Source organism: Dermacentor silvarum, chromosome 3, assembly GCF_013339745.2.
Source record: "Dermacentor silvarum isolate Dsil-2018 chromosome 3, BIME_Dsil_1.4, whole genome shotgun sequence".
In the NCBI taxonomy this organism is placed as follows: Eukaryota; Metazoa; Arthropoda; class Arachnida; order Ixodida; family Ixodidae; genus Dermacentor; species Dermacentor silvarum.
In genome coordinates, this window is record NC_051156.1 from 19771174 (window position 1) to 19794843 (window position 23670).

A 23670-nucleotide genomic window follows, 5' to 3' on the forward strand; every position below is an offset into this window, starting at 1 on the left:
AGTCTGGCGTGACGGATGGACCCCCAACGACTCATCGTGCTACACAAAGGTTTGTAGCCGACAGTTTAAGCAAGATTTTATTGACGGCAAGAGACGAAGGCCCAAGAAGGGTACCGTGCCGTCCGTTTTCGACGATTACCCCCGTCATCTTCAGCCAAAAGCTGTACAGGAGAGAAGTTTATCAAGTGTAATCAAGCGAGCACGTGTTACCGTTGTGCGACAGACGGATGCTTCTCAAGCTGTCGCGTTCCCAGCGATCTTGCTGCCATCTTTAATCTTGACAAAGCAATGGCTGAGGAGGAAGAAGACGCTTCCGTGGAGGTGCCATTTTGCGCGCATGAGCCGGCGGGCCAGCGCGACGCCCGGTATTGCGGAGACAAGGCAAAGCGTAATCGAAGCGTCCCAAGTGGATAGCAAGGTGCCACCAAGCTTGTTGATTGCGGAAATGACAAAATGGAAGCGGAAAGAAAGAGACCTCAAGATACAAATCCAGCAACTTCGACAGAGAATTGACAGATATAACCTGGAGCTGAATCGCTTGAAAGAGGACAGCCTTACGGATGACATTTGTTACATAAGAAAGGCAGCCTCGGAGCAGCAACCTGCTGCGTTGTTTCTGCTCAACCAGATCAGAAACTTCCAGAAGGCCAACTTGGTCTGAGGAGACAACTCGCCACTGTGTTGTTCTCAGGCACTTATCAACGAGAGCCTATGAGCATATGCGGGGCAAGGAACTTCTGAAACTGCCTAGCAGAAACACTCTATCTGCATATGTCAGTATTCAGAATGGAGAGGCGGGCTTCACAAAACTTGTTGAAGCACGGCTAAAAACAGAATGCCAGAATTTGCAGGCACCCCAGTCCAGGGTGTGCTCTCTCATCGTTAATGAGATACGAGTGAAACAGAAACTCCAGTACCACAAGCAGCAAAATTGTTTTGTTGGCCACGCAGACCTTGGCTCGGCAGACCACAAGGATATTGTGTTAGAAAACTCGCTCCTGTGTTTCGTGATGAGTGGATTGTCCACGTCCTACAGAATCCCGGTAGGCTACTTTTTTACCAAAGGGCTGACTGGCGCTCAACTCCATGAGCTGGTTCTCTTCATCATGAAGAAAGTGGAAACTTGTGGGTTTGGCATCACAAGGCTCGTTACGGACAACCACAAAGTAAATGAGCATGCGTTTGAGCTCCTGGGATATGGCTGTCTCACTCAGGGGCGGATCCAGGTTTTTTCTGAGGGGGGGGTCAGCTTCTGTCGATGATGATGATGATGATGATAGTAGCCTTTATCATTTACCGAAATTCACCGTTTCTGCTCACGATAAACCCGCGTTTTATACGGCTAGAGCAGCACCTGTAGCCTACAAGGCTTGAGAGGGCAAATCACTTTTTTTTTTCTTCTTTTTTTGTATTTATTGCCAAGAAGTTCGCGCTGTTTTTATTCCCCGGCCGCCACTGTCATCATGAAAACGAGTGTTACCTCGCGCCATCTAGCCCGCCGTGGTGGCTCAGTCAGTTCAGGCATTGCGCTGCTGAGCACGAGATCGCGCGATCGCATCCTGGCCGCGGCGGCCGCATTTCTATGTAGGCGAAATGCAAAAACGCCCGTGTGCTTGCGTTGTAGTGCGCGTTAAAGAACCCCAGGTGGTCAAAATTAATCCGGGGCCCTCCACTACGGCGTGTCTCATAATCAGAACTGGTTTTGGCACGTAAAACCCCAGAAAGAGGAAGAAGACCTGTAGCGAAGCCAGGTACGGTTTCTCCGTGCTTATAGGAAAAGGACGTTACCCAATACAGCCATGTGCTTGGCGGCTGTGCCTGATCATGCAGGTTGTTCAAAACTAAGCTTTATGGTTTTCTTAAAATTAGGCACTGGGAGGCACGCGAAGATCACCTGTGCAAATAAGTTATGTGGCCAGGGGGGCACAAAGTGAGATGATAATTATCGCTGTGAGCAGCCCAATTAACTAAAATTGAACAATTATTTTTGTCGACTGCAGTAAGTGGGTATGTTTGTATTGTGAGACGTTGACCAATGCGATGCCTTTATTTCCGAGCAGTCGCCCGAGTCAGAGACGAAGCACCGCACGAGACAAAAGATGATGATGAGTCGTATGTACAGATGACGACGACGATTTGCACAAATAGCGCTCACACAAGATGATGAGTCGTTTGTGGAGATGACGACGACGATATGCGCAAAATGCGCTCACACTAACTTCCCCCCTTCAGGAAAGCGGTCAGCAAGACCGCAAACTAGAAAGGGTAGGTACGGCGAATGTAGGGTTTCAGGCGAGATACGTGAACGATTTCCGTAGTGCGGCGGCGGCGGTCAGTAGCTGAGCTGACAGGAGTGACGCTGTAGTTAACGGCCGAAGTTCGTTGCAAAACGGTGTAGGGGCCGAGATATCTGTGGAGAAATTTTTCACAGAGCCCCGGTGCGCGAACAGGTCTCCACAAAAGAACTTCGTCGCCTGGGCGGAACGAAGCAACGCGACGCGTCGCATCATAGCGAATTTTCCTTTTGTCCTGAATGGTATAGCGGTGTTGGCGCGGGCAAGTTCACGGCACCGGGAGAGGCGAGCGGCAAATTCCTCAGGAAGAGACGCGGATGGAGCAGCAGGTGCTGAAAGGAGTGTAGTGTCCAAGACGAAAGACGGCGCACGACCGTACACCAGGAAGAAGGGACTGTAATTGGTTGTACGTTGGACGGCAGTATTATACGCAAACGTCACAAAAGGTAGGATGGTGTTCCAGTTGGTGTGATCGGGTCGAACATACATTGACATCATGTCAGACAAAGTTCGATGAAAACGCTCCGTAAGACCATTTGTTTGCGGATGGTACGATGATGTGGTCTTATGGATGGTGTCCGAGGCCTGAAGGACTTCACGGAGGACATGCGATAGGAACGTCTTGCCACGGTCACTCAGGAGGACACGAGGTGCGCCGTGGCGCAAAACGATTCCGTGCACGAAAAACTCGGCGACTTCGGAGGCAGTACCAGAGCGAAGAGCCGCTGTCTCAGCGTAGCGCGTTAGATGATCCACTGCGGTAACGATCCAGCGGTGACCAGCGGGCGTGAGTGGGAGGGGTCTATACAAGTCTATGCCCACAATTTCGAAGGGGGTGTACGGGCATGGTAGAGGCTGCAGAGGACCGGCTGGAAGGGATGTCGAGCGTTTTCTGTGTTGGCATGATGCGCAGGAGCCAACGTATTTGTCGACTGAGGTGGAAAGGCCCGGCCAGAAACAACGCGTTTTGATGCGGTCGTAGGTCTTATGAAAGCCCAAGTGGCCAGCCGTCGCGTCATCGCGAAATGCTTCCAATACTTGGAGTCGAAGTGAGCGAGGTATTACTGGCACCCACCGGTTACCGGAAGGATGGTAGATTGATCGAAATAACGCTCCACCTTGAAGCTTAAAACGCGAAAGTTGTCGTCTGAAGCGACTGTTGGGGGGTCGTGCCAAGCCAGTAAGTCGGTCGATCAGCGTACGGCAGTATGGGTCAGTACGTTGGAGTGAGACGAGGTCAGTAGACGGGAGAAAGTCAACTGAGGCAACTGACTGTCCCGGGCTACTGGGCGTGCGCTGAGACGTGTGGCTAGATGGTGACGTGCATACCGAAGGTGAAGCATGGGCGTTTGGGGACAGCGGGCAGCGCGACAAAGCGTCGGCATCTTGATGTTGTTTGCCGGACTTATACGTGACAGTGAAGTCATATTCCTGTAAGCGCAGTACCCAACGGCCGAGGCGTCCAGACAAGTTTTTCAGGGACGACAACCAACAGAGAGCATGATGGTCGGTCACAACTGTGAAATGGCGGCCGTAGAGATAGGGACGAAATTTTTGTATTGACCACACGATGGCGAGGCATTCCTGTTCTGTAATCGTGTAGTTGCGCTCAGCAGGAGAAAGAGCACGACTTGCATAAGCCACGACTTGCTCTTCGGACTTCTGATTCCGCTGCAGCAGGACAGCGCCAATTCCATGCCCACTGGCATCAGTGTGTAGAATAGTAGGGGCGGTTGCATCGAAATGACGGAGCACGGGCCCTGACGTGAGAACTCGTTTGAGGGTCTGGAAGGCGGCTTCACAGTCGTTCGACCACACAAAGGACGCGCTCGAAGTCAGAAGTTTGTGTAGAGGAGCGGCGATGGTGGCGAAGTCACGGACAAAGCGGCGGAAGTAGGACGCCAGTCCTAGAAAGCTGCGGAGTTCTTTAAGAGCGGTTGGTGGCGGAAATTGCAGTACTGCAGCGATTTTATCGGGATCAGGCTGGATGCCATGCTTACTGACGACGTGGCCCAATACTTTAATGCTTCGGCTTGCAAAGCGACACTTTTTAGTATTGAGTTGGAGACCAGCTTTTGCTAGACACGCGAGAACTTGGTCTAGACGTTGTAGGTGCTGGGAGAAACTCGACGAAAAGATGACAATGTCGTCCAAGTAACAAAGGCAGGTCTTCCATTTTAAGCCACGGAGTACTGTATCTATCATACGTTCAAACGTAGCTGGTGCATTGCACAATCCAAAAGGCATCACGTTAAATTCAAAAAGGCCATCAGGTGTAGCAAACGCAGTCTTTTCTTTATCTGGCTCATGCATGGGAATCTGCCAATATCCGGAGCGCAAGTCGAGGCTCGAGAAATACTCGGCACCTTGTAAGGTATCCAAAGCATCGTCAATACGAGGCATTGGATAAACATCCTTACGGGTAATTTTGTTGAGCGCCCTATAATCGATGCAAAAGCGCACAGAACCATCCTTTTTTTTTAACAAGCACAACAGGAGAAGACCAAGGGCTTGCTGAAGGCCTTATAATGTTGCGTGTCAGCATGTCGTTCACTTGTTCTTCTATAACTTTTCGCTCCGAAGGTGACACACGGTACGGGCGACGGCGAATGATGCGAGAGCCGTCTGTTTCAATTCGATGAGTAGTTACAGTGGTCTGACCCAGGCCTCGCGAAGAAACGTCAAAACAAGCTTCATGCTTCATTAAAATGGTGAGGAGTGCATTGGTCTGGGCCGGATTGAGATCTGCACTCAAGGTGGCCTTAATAGCACCAGTGTGGCCTTCTGCGGGCGTACAATACGCGGAAGATGTGGCAGGCGAAACACTGAGGACACATACCGGCGCAGCCGTACTACTCTCCGTGGCGGTCGTCGCGCCCGGTTTGTTTCTACTGCGGTATTCGCGGCCACATTTCTCGCTACTGCCGTCGGCGTCAGCAGGATGAACGACGGGGCTATGCTACCTTTGAGCGAGACAGCGCACCTAGGTTGGATTACTACGTTCCCGGGCGTCACCCAGGTGACAGGCGCGGCTACGCCAACTTTGAGCGAGACAGGACACCTGGACCAGATTCCTCCGTTCCCGGACCGTACACAACCTCCTCTGGTCGCTCTCCTTCACCTACCCAGCACCTCCACCACTTGTGAGACGTTGACCGATGCGATGCCTTTATTTCCGAGCAGTCGCCCGAGTCAGAGACGAAGCACCGCACGAGACAAAAGATGATGATGTGTCGTATGTACAGATGACGATGACGATATGCACAAATAGCGCTCACACAAGATGATGAGTCGTTTGTACAGATGACGACGACGATATGCGCAAAATGCGCTCACAGTATTGAAAACCTAGAGGCTGTCGTGTTTCTACACAGTATCAGTCGGAAGAATTATTCTAGCGTGTTCGTGCTCCGAGATATCCGACTCCAAATTTCAATTGCACTGCGCAGAGTTATCGACTCGACGCGAGAGCGGTTTATGCTTTGCGTTGCTGTGGAAGGGAGGCATTTTGGACATTTTTAGGGCTTTGACATCTTGATGGGTGAAGTGTTGTCATGAGATTTGTGCATGACAACACCAAAGTTAAAGCGGCAGTATGAAATATTCGTTAGCATAGCTAAAAAGGTTTCTGCTGTTGATGGTGCAGTTGTTGCTTTTGATTTCAATAAAGCTTACAATACTTGTAAATCAGCAGTCACTTTATTTGCGTAGCCCAAACAAGGACCATGCCCGGTCGTCTAGTCACCATTACGCACGCGCACTGGCCTCCGGCTTCTCCGCTCGCGCCATTATCTCGGCATGGCAGCTGCCGCCATCTTTACAGGCTGCGCGGTCGCGTGTTACGACAGCGGTTACGGGTTCTTCGATTTTTTTTTTTCGCCAGCCGTGAGGGGAAGGGGGGCAGTTATTATCTTTGCCAATGCCTCCGCCGCGTTGTCAGACTAAACGCTGCACCCAACAGCCGCGTCACATCAGGGAGGAGCTTTGCGCTGATCCTCACTCTCTTGCATGCGTAATCATGCGAACGACAATTAAAATTTGGAGTTGGATATATCGGAGCATAGACATGCTAGACGAATTCTTCCAAGTGAAACTGTGCAGAAACACGACTGCCTCTAACTTTTGAATACAAACATACACACTTACTGCAGTCAATAAAAAGTTAATTATTCAATTTTAGTTAATTCGGTTGCTGACAGCGATAATTATCTCACTTTGTGTCCCCCTGGCCACACAACTTATTTGCGCAGGTGGTCTTCACGTGCCTCCCAGTGCCTAATTTTAAGAAAACCATAAAGCTTAATTTTGAACACCCGGTATATCAGCCTGTATTGTTTCTTAAAATAAAATTTGGGATGGTCTGTCGCAGGTTCGTTATAAATGCGTAAGCACGGGTCCGGCTTTGGAGTTCTGTTGGGACACCTTGATTTCCTTAAGAAGATTCTTTGTGTTCGGCTGAGACACCTTCGTTTCAACGCGGCAACCACTACGCTAGTTGTTTACGATATGCGAATCACCGCGTGTGAAGACTCACGACGCCACCTACAAGAAGAACGATGTAGCGTAGTAGCCGTGAGCGCGAGCCAGCGTCTTCATGTTTTGTTTCCCACGCGACGTCATCCTTTTACACAAGGCGCGCATCTGCTCCCATTTCTCTAACCACGCGACGCCATCCTAGGCCCGCGCGCTGGCGTTGGCCGCTGACGTCACGCTCCCCCATTTCGCAGCCCATGCTCGAGGCTTCGCCCCGCTCCGCGAGAACGCCCACTCAGATAAACGGATCCGGTGGGCTTGAGCCTCCTATGCTTAATGTACGACAATAAAACTGCGAAGTTACAATGAAAAACTTGTAGCGTACGAACGGTACTGTGCTCGTACTGGATATTGTCAACGTGTAACTGTGATCACAATGAGTGCTACAGTTAAAAAAAAAGTTGTCTATGCGTAGTTCTTAGTTAGGCTGTTAGTTGTTATATATATATGAACACTTCAGCGAGAGATCTCTTTCATTAAGCAGGTTGGTCGCGGAACCGATGACAGCAAATGAGGCAACCGATGACACCCCAATGGGGAACTAAGTTGATCAGGCGCGAAGGCGCTCGCGCGGACATCGGCGTGCTTGGCAAAAGGGACGTCCCCTCGTTCATTCGACGCCACCGACGGGACGAGTAAGGCACGGCCGGCGCCAGGAGGTCCAAGGTGTTCATGAGAAACAATAACTACGGCAACTTCGCGACACCACACCCCTACGGAATATAACTAAGCTTGTGAGCGAGCTAGCTTTACTTCTACATGGCTGCTACCACTGGTATTCGCGAAAAATACTTTTGAAAAATGCTGGTGGCCATATTTTTTTGCGACAGGGCCGTCCCCGTGTCAGCAGGGGGGGGGGGGGGGCGATGCAGAAATCTGAGGGGGGGGTCAAGACATCCGGACATCCCCCCTGGATCCGCGCCTGGTCTCACTTATAGGATTGAACATCCCTGTGACCCTGAGCGACCCCTTTTCCTAAGCTTTGATCCATGCCATGTTCTGAAAAATGTGCGCTCCCAGTTCTTGGCCCATGACATCGGACCAAAAGGAGAAATATCATCTTTGCATCTCAAAGCTGTCTACGAGCTTCAAAAAGACTTGACAGTAAGACCAGTGCGCTATCTCAATCGCAAGCATGTCTACCCAAACAATATTGAAAAGATGAATGTCGGAAGGGGGGGGGGGGGGGGCGTGCAGGTGCTGTCTCCTGCTGTAACTGCTGCCTTGGAGCACCTGAAAGAACAAGAGGGTCACACTTGCAGCATATCATTTGCAAGCGCTGGCCCTAGTATTACATTCATGAAAGCACATTTACCGTTGGTTTGTTCTTCATGATACGAGCAACACAACGCAGCACCTTCGTCAGAACTTTGCAGATGCCCGGCATTATGATGATGATGATGATGACCAGCTCGAGTGGCTTGAAGCTACTATGCCGATGTACTTGGATGATTTGAAAAAGAGATGTAGACATCCGAAGGAGTTTTTGACCAAGGAAACATATGAAGCATTTCTCATCACTACATATTCAACTGTGGCATGCATCAAGTACCTGCTGAACATTGAGAAGTTTTCATAGGTGCTTACGCGCAAATTTAACAGTGATCCCATAGAATCTCTCTTTGGGACATTGCGTATGTCTTCGGGTTGCAATGATACCTTGGATGTCCGTGCAGCCCTTTCAGGACTTGAGAAAGTGCTTAAAACAGGAATTGCTGCCTCAAATGCACTTTACAACGTTGCTCACAGCGAGACTGCAGGAATGTCCACTGTATTGCTTCGAAAGACACCGGCAGAACAAGTGCAGCCACGGTCAGAAATTGCAAAAACTGCAATGACTGTTCTAGAACGACTGAACACTACGCTCCTGCATCTGCACCTGCCCTCCCTTCAGATTTCCGTGACAGTGTACATTGGAGGCTACATTGCTCGTGTTATAACGGAGCAAATGAACTGCGAGAACTGTGTAGCTCTTTGCACAAAGCCAGTAATAAATCAGCCACTCCTGACATTCACTTGCAGCCAAGATCGAGGTGGGTTGCTTTGTCCTTCGTACCAGCTATTTGTCCTTGACACCCTGCGGACATTTGCTGAACAGGCACTGAAGGAAAATCATGCCCTTGAGAAACCCCTCACTAGTCTTGTAGAACGTGCAGTTCCTGCTCTCTGTGGCTCCAACCTGTTGAAATGCAAGGACAGTGACGAGCCGCACAGGGGGGGGGGGGGGGGATGAAACTCATAGAACTGATTTCTGTGCGGTTACTGCGACCTCTTCTATCCAACTATGCATTCTCCGTGACGGACAAGCATGATGCCTATAGGTACTTCGCCAAAAAGCCCCTTTCAAGGAAGTGCCTCAAGCTTTGAGACAACAGCCAATATAATAAATGCTGCTTTCATTTCTCGTATGCACCATGTTATACATTACTGCGCGGGCAGCCCCAGAAACACGTCTGCTGACTTTTCCTTTAAACCGAAAGTGAGCACGCGCACTGCTGGGCGGCGCCGCATCACAGCATTAGTTACCGTTTTCACTTCGCAATTCGTACAGCAAGGAACAAACCACATATATGTGTGTGTACCTCTGAGCTGCGAAATTAGACATTAAATAAATGCGGGTGGTGCGGCCAACGCGAAAAAATGCGCGTTGAGGGCCGCACTTGCTAGTAGAGCCCGGCCGTCGATGACGGAGGAGCGCCCTGTTTAGGTGGCGGCGCCTGGAGGCGGAATGCTGTACTCGCGGCGGCCTATTGTTGTAGCGCTCGTCTGCCGGGCACTGAAGTATAGAGCAGGCACTGGCCGGACACGCAGCTGCTCGGCGGCAAGATCTGCGCCTGAAATACAGGCAAGATCTGCGCATGCTCAGTCTCCCTAGCGAGCAAGTTTCGCTCCCTAGTGCATTTAGATTGGCGTTGTCTTGCTCCAAAAAGGTGGCTCTAGGTGCCCTTTGGTATTGTGCAATGGGGGCTGGGCGGATGAATGTCTGTAGCACAGTATGCGCCGTAATCTATTGACCCTTTTCGCGCCGATACCGTGGGCGCTGCCATGTTTGATCACGTGGTGACGCATCCATTGCTTGCCTCAACTGCCTGCGTTGTCTCCTTGTTTACAATGGAACTGTATGGGCCTTCTGCGTTGCCCAGGGGGCGCTGCAAAATTGGTGCTAAAAAGCGCCCTCAATTCGAAACTGGGTAGGACCAAGCTCGGTCGTCTGCTTCGGAAAGCACGTTTACAATATGGACCCGCCACTTTTGGTTGTGTTGTACCACGGCTTGCAGCGAATATCGGGCGCCGAAGATTTTTTTAGGGGTGGCTCGCTGCGTAAAGGCAAGAAATTATGCAACACTGAATTCGTGTACGCCGTTTAAGAAATGAGCGGGGAAGTTTTGTTGCGGTGTCAATCGCAAGTGAAGCGAGTCACAGTGCAAAGTTGAACTTCAGGCAAGGTTTGCACGCTGCTACATTCAGGTGCACAAACGCGAGGAAATGCTTGCTATAAATGAATTCACAGCAGCGATAAGCAGACATCATGTGTACGGAACTGCTCGAGTGCACGACGGTACGTGCCGCGACGGCAGCGGTCTTTCAGCTTGCCGCAATGTATGAACTGCTCGAGCGCACGATCGTACGCGCCACGATGGCAGCGCTCCTTCAGCATGCCGCGAAACGGCAGGCCTCCTGCAATATTTGTTGACTGCACGCCGCTAAACAAGTAGTCATGCCTGCGCTGTAGTAACGGCCATCTGTCCCTTTAGCAGCTGATAAATAACTGATGCAATGCATATGAGCTCGCAGTAACGTATGTGCAAATCGCGCTGCAGCGCGAGCTCGGGCGCTGCTCGCTTGATGTAGCTTTTAATGACAGCGCTCGAACATCGATGTGCTGTAATCAATACTGCCTTGCTGCACTGCCTCAACGTGCTGGCTTGAGGTCAAGGATGAGCACATTTAACTCTCAAACCTGTGCTGCTCGTAGTGGGGCAGTGAAGTTATCCAGCGCGCCCGACGCTCCGCTTCGTGAGGCCTTGAAGGAAAACGGTAGAATCTGATGTTGGGATTCAGGCCTTCTTGCTCGTGGCAGCTCACGACGCAGCATTAACGACGGTGATGCTTTTTCGAGGCTGAGCTAGGTCTCGATTTCCGGATCAGCGTCACCGATTCCTTCTGCTTCCAGCATTACGTCCCACGGTACACGGAGAGTCCGTTTTCGTTAAACTTGGCTGCGGCCTGCTGGCCGCGCAGTCGGCGTGGTCTGTGAAAAGTGACGAGCCTTTTCGCACTTGAAACAGGACAGAAAAAAGTGCGAATCGACGCAAAACTCGGGCTCGAAACGTGCTTCGCGACAGCCAGGGCTCAGTACTACCCAAGCTGGTACTACCCAGATGACGTTTTTCGCCGCCACCAGGCGCCGCTACTATACCTTAAACTCCAGTGCAAGATGCCCATGACGCCGGCGCGACTTAGAAAACCTCTGTTTTCGGAGATATCGTAGACTGGTGACTAGGTAGTTGACACGAAGCTTTGATCACAGCTTCAGAGAATATGCAAAAACGCTTTCGGAGCTTTTTAAGCAATGTCCGAACGGCACAAGCAGCATTATTGAACCTTTTTGTGGAGCAGTTTGTTTTAGAGAAACGAGATGGCGTTCACGGCGGCGCGCCATACGTAAAAAAATAACGTATGGCGCGCCCGGGTGCCCGGGTCATGCCCCGGGTGTCCGGGGCATGATAGGGCTTGAGACGGACGTGTACAATGTCCTTGCGGGGAGGAGCAGAGGATGATGAAAGCAAAACAAATGAGTTGTGGCGCAAGGAAAGAAGAAGGAAAACCAAGGGGAGACAGGATAGGGTCGCCAAACTTTCAACTAGTTTTATTCCCAGCACATCACCCAAATATATACATTTCCAATAATGCGCACAAAGACAAGGCGCAGCACGTGTCACAGGCTACCTCACTGCGCTATCTAAAAACAAACATTCACTTTTGTAGAGGGAAACAGAAGGCACGCTGACACAACCATCACCCTTCCTCCTTATGTGATACACCTCGAGCAGTTCACGGGCTAACACTTCTCTGCTTCTTCCTATCACGCGCGTGTCATCAAACCGTGGCGCACAGCCATGCGAGGCACAATGGAATGGCAGGTGTGAACCCACACCATTTTTAATTGATAAAACATGCTCCCTTAGGCGGTCATTAACACAGCGGCCTGTTTGGCCTATATATGACTTGCCACAGCTCAACGGAATTTCGTAAACGACGCCCACCATGCAACGCAGTACCGGCTTACTGGCGTGCTTCTTTCCGCATGAAAGCTTGGCCTTTTGAGATGAAATGCGGGCGCAAAGCTTAGACAGCCTGTTAGGGGCCGAGAAAACGACTGGAACGTCATGCCTGTTAGCAACTTTTTTCAAATTGTGGGCGATTTTGTGCATGTAAGGCAAGACCAGTGGTCTCTTCTTCTGCACGGCCTCAGGCTGTCTGCTACACCCTTTCACTTTCTGGAGACACAGTGTCGCGATAGCTCTTTTCACAGTCTTTGAGTGAGCGGAATCATAAGGCAGAAGGTCCTTACGGGCGCGGGGGCTGTACCTCCAACACGTATAAGTAGTATTTAGTAGCAGGTTAATGTCTAAAAACTGCAACCTATTGTCAAGTGGAAGCTCATGCGTAAACTTTAAGCCTTTTCCATGCTGTCTGAAAACAGATAATACGTGATTGACATCGTCAGAAACAGTCAACGGATTAGATGTCTTTAGAAGTACAAGAAGGTCATCCACGTATCTAAACACCCTAGGACATAAGTCTGAGTCAAGTTTGCTAGCAAGTACTTGGTCAATACATGAGATAGAAATGTTACATAGGACAGGAGCTACACACGACCTAATGCAAATACCCGCGCGCTGCACATATAGCACGTCGGTAAAAGAAACAAAGGTGCTACGTAGGTAAAATTCAAGGAGCGTCAAAAAATTATCAATCGATAAACCACAAGAATTCATGAAGCCAGTGCTTCCATTATGTTCAATACAATGACTGAGGCAGGGAAGAAGTTCATTGTGATGGACAGAGTAAAATAAGTCCTCAACATCGATGCTAAAAGCGTAAATAATCCCACTTTCGTTACTCAAGAATTCGGTCACCACACTTGAATGTTTTGTGGCAAACAGGTCATCATCGTTGAGCATATTTAGGTGCTTGAGCAAGAAGGGACTAACCTGTAGCTGCCAAGTGCCCTTCTCAGTCACGATAGACCGGAACGGCCTCTCAGGCTTATGTGGCTTTACTGTGAAGAACACTTCAAGGGTATTGCCTTTGCAATCGTTTATGCATTTTGCAAGTTTGCCTAAATTCAGTTCCCTGCACATGAACTTCTGGCTCTAAACCGCCGCGTCTCTATGAGAGCTGAAGAACAGGACCGTGAGTGTTGCCTTCTAGAAGGTTCGGACTCAATCCTGAGGAACAAATCCAAATCCCGGCAGACGAATGAGATGGAAAGAACTGTGTCCTTCTTCAAGACCAACGAGCTGCTCCTTCTGCAGTCGGATAAGGAAGGAGGCTTTGTTGTGTTACCTCAGTGCCTTTTCTTGGAAAAGGCCACCGGTGCCATTGAGAAGAATTTTGTCCCTTCAACAGCAAAGCCTGCCAAGGTAAAAAGCCGTGCCGTGTCTCTATGCAGGGAACTGAATTTAGGCAAACTGGTGCTTGAGCAAGAAGTGGTGCTGTTGCTTGAGCAAAAAGTGAAAACTGACGCTCTACAAAACACTTGTTCGATCAAAATTAGAATATGCCTCGGCCATCTGGGATCCCCCTCAAGTATCACTAACCCTCTCCCTCGAAGCCATTCAGAACCGCGCGTCCCGCCTTATTCTATCTAATCACCCTCGTCATGCTAGCGTTACACTCATGAAGCAAACCCTTTAACCTACCGGATCTTTCAGTACGTCGTGCATACAGTCGCCTCTGCCTTTTCCACAAGATTTACCACAACCCAGTATTAAAAGACAAACTTTTAACTCCTCCTTCTTACGTTTCATCCCACAGCGATCACATTCATAAAGTTTTCGTGCCATCTTGTCGTACGAATGCGTGCTTTTACTCTTTTTTACCTCGCACCTGCAATGACTGGAACCACCTTCCCGCATCGGTCGCCACTATTACAGACGCATCGAGGTTCAAGACTCATGTTTTCCATGCCATCTAACAATTATTTTACTCATTGTTCTGCATTCTGTTTCTCTGTGTGTACCACTCCTTTCTGTAGCGCCTACGGGCCTTGAAAGTATGCAAAATAAATAAATAAATATGCTCAACGATGATGACCTGTTTGCCACAAAACATTCAGGTGTGGTGACCGAATTCTTGAGTAACGAAAGTAGGATTAGTTACGCTTTTAGCATCGATATTGAGGACTTATTTTACTCTGTCCCTCACAATGAACTTCCCTGCGTCAGACATTGTATTGAGCATAATGGAAGCACTGGCTTCATGAATTCTTGTGGTTTATCGATTGATAATTTTTTGACGCTCCTTGAAGTTTACCTAAGTAGCACCTTTGTTTCTTTTACCGACGTGCTATATGTGCAGCGCGCGGGTATTTGCATTGGGTCGTGTGTAGCTCCTGTCCTATGTAACATTTCTCTCTCATGTATTAACCAAGTACTTGCTAGCAAACTTGACTCAGACTTATGTCCTAGGGTATTTAGATACGTGGATGACTTTCTTGTACTTCTAAAGACATCTAATCTGTTGACTGTTTGTGACGATGTGAATCACGTATTATCTGTTTTCATACAGCATGGAAAAGGCTTAAGGTTTACGCATGAGCTTCCACTTGACAATAGGTTGCAGTTTTTAAACGTTAACCTGCTACTAAATACTACTCATACGTGTTGGAGGTACAGGCCCCGCGCCCGTAAGGACCTTCTGCCTTATGACTCCGTTCACTCAAAGACTGTGAAAAGAGCTATCGCGACACTTTGTCTTAGGTCTGCCTTAAAGAAGTCTTGCGAGCACACAATGGACGACAGTTTTCAGCTACAGGTTTCGAGATTGGTTGCAGCCGGGTTTCCTTCTGTGGTCATAACCAGTGTGGCTGAACCTTTGCTCCAGAAAGTGAAAGGGTGTAGCAGACAGCCTGAGGCCGTGCAGAAGAAGAGACCACTGGTCTTGCCTTACATGCACAAAATCGCCCACAATTTGAAAAAAGTTGCTAACAGGCATGATGTTCCAGTCGTTTTCTTGGCCCCTAACAGGCTGTCTAAGCTTTGCGCCCGCATTTCATCTCAAAAGGACAAGCTTTCATGCGGAAAGAAGCACACCAGTAAGCCGGTACTGCGTTGCATGGTGGGCGTCGTTTACGAAATTCCGTTGAGCTGTGGCAAGTCATATATAGGCCAAACAGGCCGCTGTGTTAATGACCGCCTAAGGGAGCATGTTTTATCAATTAAAAATGGTGTGGGTTCACACCTGCCATTCCATTGTGCCTCGCATGGCTGTGCGCCACGGTTTGATGACACGCGCGTGATAGGAAGAAGCAGAGAAGTGTTAGCCCGTGAACTGCTCGAGGCGTATCACATAAGGAGGAAGGGTTGTGTCAGCGTGCCTTCTGTGTCCCTCTACAAAAGTGAATGTTTGTTTTTAGATAGCGCAGTCAGGTAGCCTGTGACACGTGCTGCGCCTTGTCTTTGTGCGCATTATTGGAAATGTATATATTTGGGTGATGTGCTGGGAATAAAACTAGTTGAAAGTTTGGCACCCTATCCTGTCTCCCCTTGGTTTTCCTTCTTCTTTCCTTGCGCCACAACTCATTTGTTTAGCTATGCACCAACTCGCCCAATGCACTACCTTGCTAATGATGAAGGCAGTAGTGGAGCGATTTCATAAGTGACATCAGTCACTTGGCGGCACATGCGATATAGACTGGTGTACTGGAAGTGCAGTTTTTCGGATAAGCCAACGCGTCGTGCTGGGGACCACAGGAGAACGAGCCATCCAGGGACAAAGTGGGTGGTCCTGTGGTGGCTCTTGTAGCGGGACTGCTGGTGGATTTGGGACTCAGAAAATCGAGTGCGAGCAACTTGACATGCATGGTCGGCACGTGCAATAGTCTCTCGAGCATACTCAGTGGGTGGGCACCCAGAAGAAGGCACCAGGGTGTCCATGGGCAATGTAGGGTTTCGACCGTATAACGGCGAATAACCAGCGGTCTCATGCCTGGACGTTTTGTACGCGAATGTCACAAAAGGGTAGTGCAACGTCCCACTCGTGGTGGTCGGTAGACACTTACATGGCCAACATGTCGGTAAGGGTGCAGTTCAGGCGTTCTGTCAAGCCATTCGTCTGTGGATGGTAGGCTGTAGTCAGTTTATGTTGCGTCGCGCAGGATCTTAGAATGTCATCGATCACCGTGGACAGGAACTGTCTGCCGCAGTCAGTGAGCAGTTGCTGAGGAGCTTCGTGCTGGAGTATGACGTTATGCAGCAAGAAGTCTGCAACGTTGGTGGCACAGCTAGTGGGAAGTGCACGCGTAATGGCAAACCGCGTCGCATAATCTGTGGCAACGGCGACCCACTTGTTTCCAGAGGCAGATAAGGGAAACGGACCAAGTAAATCGAGGCCGACGCGGTGAAAAGGCTCGTAAGGAATGTCCAGAGGCTGAAGATGGCCTGCAGGTGGCAAAGTCAACTTTTTTCGGCGCTGACAAAGGTGGCATGAGCCCACGTAATGGTGCACTGAGCGGGACATCCCAGGCCAATAGAAACGGTGGCTTGTGCGGTCGTATGCGCATGACACACCAAGATGTCCTGCCGTTGGTGCGTTGTAAAGCTGCGCCAGGACAGTGGAACGGAGGTGAGCCGGGATGACTAACAACAGGTCAGGACCATCAGGGAGTGAACTGCGACGATATAACGTGTCATTTTGGAGTACAAAGAGGTGGAGGGAAGGATCAGGAACGTGGGAGTGCAAATTTTCGATGATCTTGCTTAGAGACGCGTCAAGGCGTTGTTCGGCAGCGATGTTGAAGAGTTGAGAGATGGAAAGAACACACGGGCTGGAGTTGCTCAGGACAGCGTCCGGTGGATCTACTGGGTATCTCGAGAGGCAGTTGGCATCCTGGTGCAAGCGGCCAGACTTGTAAATGACGGTATACGAGTATTCTTGAAGTCGCAGTGCCCAACGACCAAGGCGACCAGTGGGATCTTTGAGAGAAGACAGCCAGCATAGAGCATGGTGGTCAGTAATGACGGTGAAGGGTCGGCTGTAGAGGTAAGGGCTAAACTTGGCGATGGCCCATGATCCAAATAGTTTTGCTCAGCCGAGGAAAGAAGGCGAATGGCGTAAGCAATAACACAATCCTGACCATGCTGGCGTTGGGCTAGAACTGCGCCGATTCCATGGCCACTAGCGTCGGTACGGATTTCTGTGGGTGCAGATTCGTCGAAGTGAGCTAACACTGGTGGTGATGTCAGTATTCAAATCAGCTGTGAGAAGGCGGACGCTTGTGCAGGACCCCAAGAAAAAGTCACGTCTTTCTTAAGAAGGCAGGTGAGGGGCCGTGCTAGTGCTGCAAAATCTTTCACATACCGCCGAAAATAAGAACACAGGCTGAAAAAGGAATGGACATCCTGAGTAGGAGCGAGATGTCGGAAAGTTGGCAACGGCACTAACTTTGGCAGGGTCAGGCCGTATACCTGTACATCAACAAGATGGCTAAGTACAGTGATCTCGGGGCGACCGAAGCGGCATTTGGCAGAGTTAAGTTGAAGACCTGCATTGCGCAGAATAGCCGAGAGTCTACTTAGATGACTGGAGAATGTAGGCGAGAAAATGATGCCATCGAGATAGCACAGGCAAGTAGACCACTTGAAACTGCGAAGAAGGGAGTCCATCATTCTTTCGAAATGTTGCGGGGGCATTGCACAAGCCAAATGGCATAACTTTGAACTGGTAGAGCCCATCAGGTGTTAAATAAAGGCAGTCTTCTCCATGTCTTTTTCGTCAACGGCGATTTGCCAATAACCGGACCGAAGGTCTATAGAAGAAAAGTACTGTGCGCCATGCAAAGAGTCGAGGGCGTCGTCAATTCGTGGCAGAGGGTACATGTCCTTTTTAGTAATCTTGTTTAGATGGCGATAGTCGAGGCAGAACCGCCAGGTGTTGTCTTTTTTTCTGACAAGCACCACAGGGGACGCCTAAGGACTCGTAGATGGTTCGATAATGTCCTTTGCAAGCATTTTCTCGACTTCCATTTGAATTACGCGCCGTTCAGTCGCAGACACTCGGTAAGGACGCCTATGGATGGGACTGGTGTTGCCGGTGTCAATGCGATGAGTCACAACTTTTGTCTGGCTGAGATGGGGCGAAGCAAAGTCGGAAACGTCGCTGTAAGCGTCTAGCAAGTGACGAAGGTCATCAGACTGAGCAGCCGAAGGGCCGGGGGTGATCATGGCGTCAAAATGTGCATCAAATGAATTATTAATGTCAGGGCTTCCAGAAGACAGGGGCGCATAGATAGTAAGGGCCACAGGGTCGTGTGCGTCTAAAGGCGCTATGCTTCCCAGTGTGATACCTTCGGGAATAAACTGTGGAGTGCGTCGTCCAAAGTTGAGAATAGGGATACATGCCCGGTTTGCAGAAACAGGCACAACGTAGTAAGGAAGGGTACATGCCTTGTTAAAAGAGCATCTAGGGAAGGAGAGGAGACGTAGTCGTCGTCACAAATGGTGGAATCTGAGGTCAGTGTGACATACGTCGCGGCGGCTGGTCGAAGGCGAACAAACTCGGCGACACATAAACACGGGTGTGACTCAGTGGGGAGATCGGGTACAGAAGGAAGTTCCAACTGGAGAAGGCCAGAAGAGCAGTCAATGAGGGCAGAATGGGTACTCAGGAAGTCGTGGCGGAGGATGACTTCATGTGGACACTGCTGCAGAATGGTGAAAAGAACTGAGGTCTGGTGGCTGGCGAAGCTCACATGCACAGTGGACATCCCAACGACGCAAGATGTACCACCGTCGGCTACACCAACAACAGGCGATGCCGCGGGCGTCAGAACCTTGCGGAGACAACGAGAAAGGCGAGTGCTCAGAACCGATAAATGCGCCCCCGTGTCTATGAGTGCCGAAAGAGGCACGCCATCCACTTCTATGTGCAAAAGGTTTTGTCGGCTGGTCAGGGTCAACAGAGGATTTCTGGGTCGGTTTATCAATGCAGCATCACCTCCGGGAGCTGCACCGGTCAGTTTTCTGAAGAGGGACGGCGAGGGTATGGCGACGGTGAGCGAGAACGCCGGTTCTGTGGGGACGGCGAGCGGCGGTTGTAGCGTGGAGTCGGAGCAGCAACATCACAGTGCGGCAGGTCATTGCGGACATGAAAAGGCGAGGACCGGCTGTCTTCCTTGGCAGTAAGTGTACGTGGGACGAGGAAACGAAATCTGATGATAGCGACAATGGCGGGAAATATGACCTACTCCACTGCAATTAAAGCATATTGGCTTGTCGTCATGTGTGCGCCGAACCGAGACAGGTCGATTGTGGGCGTGGAGGTCGAAAGAAATTGCCGACCGTAGGGCTACTTACAGAACAGATCGGGCGGATGCCTGCGTTCGCCAGCTCTTCGCGTACGACAGCTTGAATCAGAGATACTGCAGGGCGGTACTCGTTGTAAGAACGTCTCGGGGGAACCGATGGAGATGCAGCCTCAATCTCGCGCCGGACAATACGGAGCAAGTTTTCGGCACCAGGCGGCTGGATGTCTTCACACGATGAGCTAGCGGTGGTATTAGGGAGCCGAACGAATTGTTGTGAGACACGACGGCTCTTTGCTTCTTCAAAGCGTCGGCACTCTCTTATAATGTCGTCGACCGTCGAGCAGTGCTTGTATACGAGTAAATTAAAGGCATCGTCTGCGATGCCTTTAAGAATGTGACTGACCTTGCCAGCTTTGAGCACCTTGTCATCGACCTGCCGACAAAGTGCATTAGCACTTTGTCTTGAATGTACGCATCTTGAATGTACACAATGTACGGTTAAGTAGACGTTTAGGCCCGGCACGAAAGTTCCTTCTTGGCGGCTTGCTGGCTGCCAACTGGCTTCCCAAAGAGTTCCTGCAGTTTTTGCTTGCAAGTGTCCCAACTGGTCAATTCCTCCTCGTGTGTTCAGAGCCAAACACGGGCCATTCCCTTGAGGTAATAAATGATGTTAGCCAGCATTATAGTCAGGTCCCACTGGTTGCTCTTGCTGGAGCGTTCGTATTCGATTAGCCAGTCTTCAACGTTCATGTTGTCAGTGCCCGAGAAGGCGCCAGGGCCTCGGAGTTAGGTCAATACAATCGGTGCTGTGGTAGCTGAAGCCGAAGCAGCGGGCCTCTCAGTTGACATGGTTGAAAGGCCCACGAGATTTCCGCTTCAAAGTTCCATGATGTGCTAGTGATGTAACCCGCACCTTCACCAAGATGTTAAGGGGAGATTTACAGAAAAGGGTGTTTATTTACACTATGTACAAGAAAGACTAAAAGTTGGCCAGCAACAACAAAGATGGCGAACCACAGTTTCACCTCTTCCTCATCTCATCGGCTCTATGCTTCAGCATCTTCTTTGTCCGCCGGACATGGCTCATAACAATATTGATGCTTTAGACGTTCACGAGCACTAATCTGTCACTTTAGCTTGACCTAATATTTGCCTTTAGTGTCCTTTTAAGCAGTCGTTCACGCAACGTTTGGGTTGGCCGATGTTGACACACGTGTAAACAAGGACTCGAAAAAAATACCAGCGCTTGTCTTTCTTCATGTCCTTGTTTTATTCACGCTGTTGTTAAATCTCAGTTTTAAACCTGAACTAGCATCAAGATGTTACTTATGTATAAATTGTTCGTTACTGTAGGGTCTTACACTAACACTAGGTGCTGTCACTGACAGTAACTACATGTAACATCGAGAGGTGGTGCCACAAGTGTCTCATGTATATATAGCAGTAGACATGCTTCAGTAAAGAGTTAAGTTCGGGTTCGTCTGGGTTTGACTCGAGTCGCGTGGTGCGTCCGTTCGGCCGCCTGGTTCGGCGGGCATAACAGTTGCATTGTTATTGCTGGTTCTATAGATTGTCTGTTGCCACCGAACTTTGTGGAATCAGATTGTATGCATGACGCGAATTGTGTAGTACTTTCTGGAAGGCACACGAGCACCAGCGATTACGCTGGAACCTTCGACGAGTCATGTGTAAATGCACTTGACCCACAGATCACATTTCGACGACGCTGCTATCATTGTGGTTAGATTGCTGGGCACAGGCCCGCCCAATAGACAGTTGCGCTGTACCCGTGTAGTGCACTCGCAACAAGAAGCACTTTTTCAGGTAGCCTCTGGTAGCTCATTCCTGGTGCCCCTGCAGGTTATGCTGCCGCACCCTGGGTCAAGACCCCGGGAGCCGCCGATGGTGCCTCCAGCAACAGCCTCGCTGTGTCCCCCCATAGCGCCACCAGGTGCTGTTCTGTTGTTGCCACCCAGAGGGTTTCTGCAGGCTGGCAGGCAACAAAAGTGAGTGCCAACTCCACTTGAATGTGCCACAAGTCTTACATTACAGGGCTGCACCACCTTGCGCCAAAACTTGAAGGATGTACGGTGTTCAGTTGCAACCACACAGCCATGTGTTGGCTAGCCCTAGGAGCCAAGATAAAGCAATCCGTTCTAGCGTCGGCGTCTTTGGAGTGTGTTTGGTAGCGGCAGGGATGAAAGTGATCATCGAGCTGCGCCAAAACACTAACTTCGAATGAAGTCGCTAAATATTGCGGTGTGTTCAGTGGCTGTCACATAACCATGTGTTGGCTAACGTTTAGCCCGAGATGCCAAGCTAAAGCGATTAGTTTCAGTGTTGGTGACTTAGGAGTGAGGGTGTGTTTGGTGGTGCATTGTAACTCTGCCGCAGGAAAACGAAAATCCTTTGTACTATACAATGCATTACGCATGTAGTGTCTGGTGACGTGTCGATGATTTTAGTTGTCGCATGGAAGTCTGTCTGAATTTGCCGGATCCATTCCTGCAGAGTTTCTGGTTTCAAGCTGCCTTCGTGGGTTTCGTTGGTGCTTTCTTGCTTGCGCTGCTGTCGGAACTTGTCCCAATCCGTCATTCGTATTTTACGTTCTTTTATTTTTGTGGGCGGGAAGAAACGATGGGAAGAAACGACGTGGACAGGACAGACGCTCAAGACAGACAGACAACAACAACATACGACAGACAAAATAAGGGCGGGAAGAAACAACGTGGACAGGAGAGACGCTCAAGCAACGGTGTTAGAAGTATTTTAGGTGGACCAACGGCGCCTCCGGAAAGGGGGAACTTTGCTCTGCGTTTTGTGCAGAGGGCCCGAGGTGGTGCCACAGTACCCGTGGCCGAGGCAAGGTAACATGCATGGTCGCTTGGGGGCCGCGAACGCCGCTCGAAATAGATTAAAAAAACTCGGTGTTCACGCTATAACGAGCATAAAAAGATAAAAATGGCGAACAAACACGAGATTTTGACGATATAGCCATAGATATCTGTTGAATATGTTCAATTCACCACCTTGAAGGTTTACGATAGGAGGACGCCTTGGCATTCGGACATGTGAAATCATGCATTTAAACATATGACAGTGAAGTTGTGTTGAAATATGACAGAAGTTAGTTATTTTTGTTGAAGGAACGTTTACCTAGTTAGACAGAAATAGTGTATTAGCCGTAGTATTACAGCAGTAAAACGAACTGTCGATTGCCGTCTCGAACATTCGAAGCAATTATCGATCGTTGATTATGCATAAAACAATGTGTGATGAATACAACCTTTGCTAACGCTAGCTTGTAGCACATAAAACAGTGAATTTTAGAAAAGTGCCAGCAGCTAAGTTTGAGGCACCGATGACGCTTTAGGGCTTGAAAAAAGGTCCTGGTTTGGCACCGCGAGAAGGGTAGACATTTTCTGTGGTGGGTATGTGTTTCCGATTCTTCTCTGTTCCCATTCGAGTGATATTTTTCACTGTCTGTGTCTTACATAGTCGCCCAGAGACAGCATTACGACTTGGTCCATTTGGATGTGTGGAGTCTTTACGAGCGTAGCCAGTCCACACAGTGGTTACGGTGCTCGGCTGCTGACCGAAGGTCGCCGGTTCGTTCCCGGCCGCGGCGGTTGCATTTCGATGGAGGCGTAATGCTAGAGTCCCGTGTACTGTACGATGTCAGTGCACGTTAAAGAACACCAGATTGTCGAAGTTTCCGGAGCCCTCCTACGGCATGCCTCATAATCATATCGTGGTTTAGCACGTAAAACCCCAAATATTGTCATTGTTACAAGTGTAGCTCTCGCACGTGGAGAGAATTTTCCAGTCCGACACGGCTACGTTTGGTGGCAGGAGGGTGCGAACGGTTCGCAGGCGCCTTTCTTTTTTTCTGTCTTTGTAAAGTGAGCAGGGCAGTCGGGAAACTTTGTCGGCACAGCGTCTTTTGTCAGAGCCACCTTTTGTGGTGCACTCACAAGAACGTGTAATTTGTAGAGTGCTTCCCGCGTCTTCGTCACGTAGCTCGGCTCAAAGTGCTTCTCCTTCCTTGCGCTGAATCGCATGGCGCCGTATCTTCAGGCGGTCCGCTTCTCGGGGTGCAGCAAAAAGCTACACTTTTTCAATGCAAGTCTTGTAGCCAGATTTACACCGTGGCACAAACCACTTCTTGCCCATTTCACGGCTTGCTAACACGAATAGCACAGCTTGTCATCGTACAAAAAGAATGAAAACAAGGGTGCAACGTGGCGAAAACTGATTCGACTAGACGGTGACCGCTTGTCCAGAAATGCGCAATAGGGGCCGGCTCGCCCG

General features: G+C 49.8%; 1 protein-coding gene and 1 pseudogene across 2 annotated transcripts in view; both read left to right on the plus strand.

Annotated features, from left to right (window-relative positions):
* Positions 1-80: 80 nt before the first annotated feature.
* LOC125943738 (uncharacterized) lies at positions 81-9447 on the plus strand (annotated as a pseudogene).
* A 7407-nt stretch (positions 9448-16854) lies between these two features.
* LOC119444241 (poly(A) RNA polymerase GLD2-like) overlaps positions 16855-23670 on the plus strand; it is a 190205-nt gene continuing 183389 nt past the window's right edge. Inside the window, exons 1-2 of one of the 2 annotated variants that reach the window (XM_049663228.1) lie at positions 16855-17096; positions 21220-21365. In XM_049663228.1, coding sequence (XP_049519185.1) covers positions 17058-17096; positions 21220-21365 — 185 coding nt within the window. In that variant the 5' untranslated portion in view covers positions 16855-17057. The remainder of the gene's footprint in view (positions 17097-21219; positions 21366-23670) is intronic. The other variant, XM_049663227.1, reaches the window with a different exon arrangement.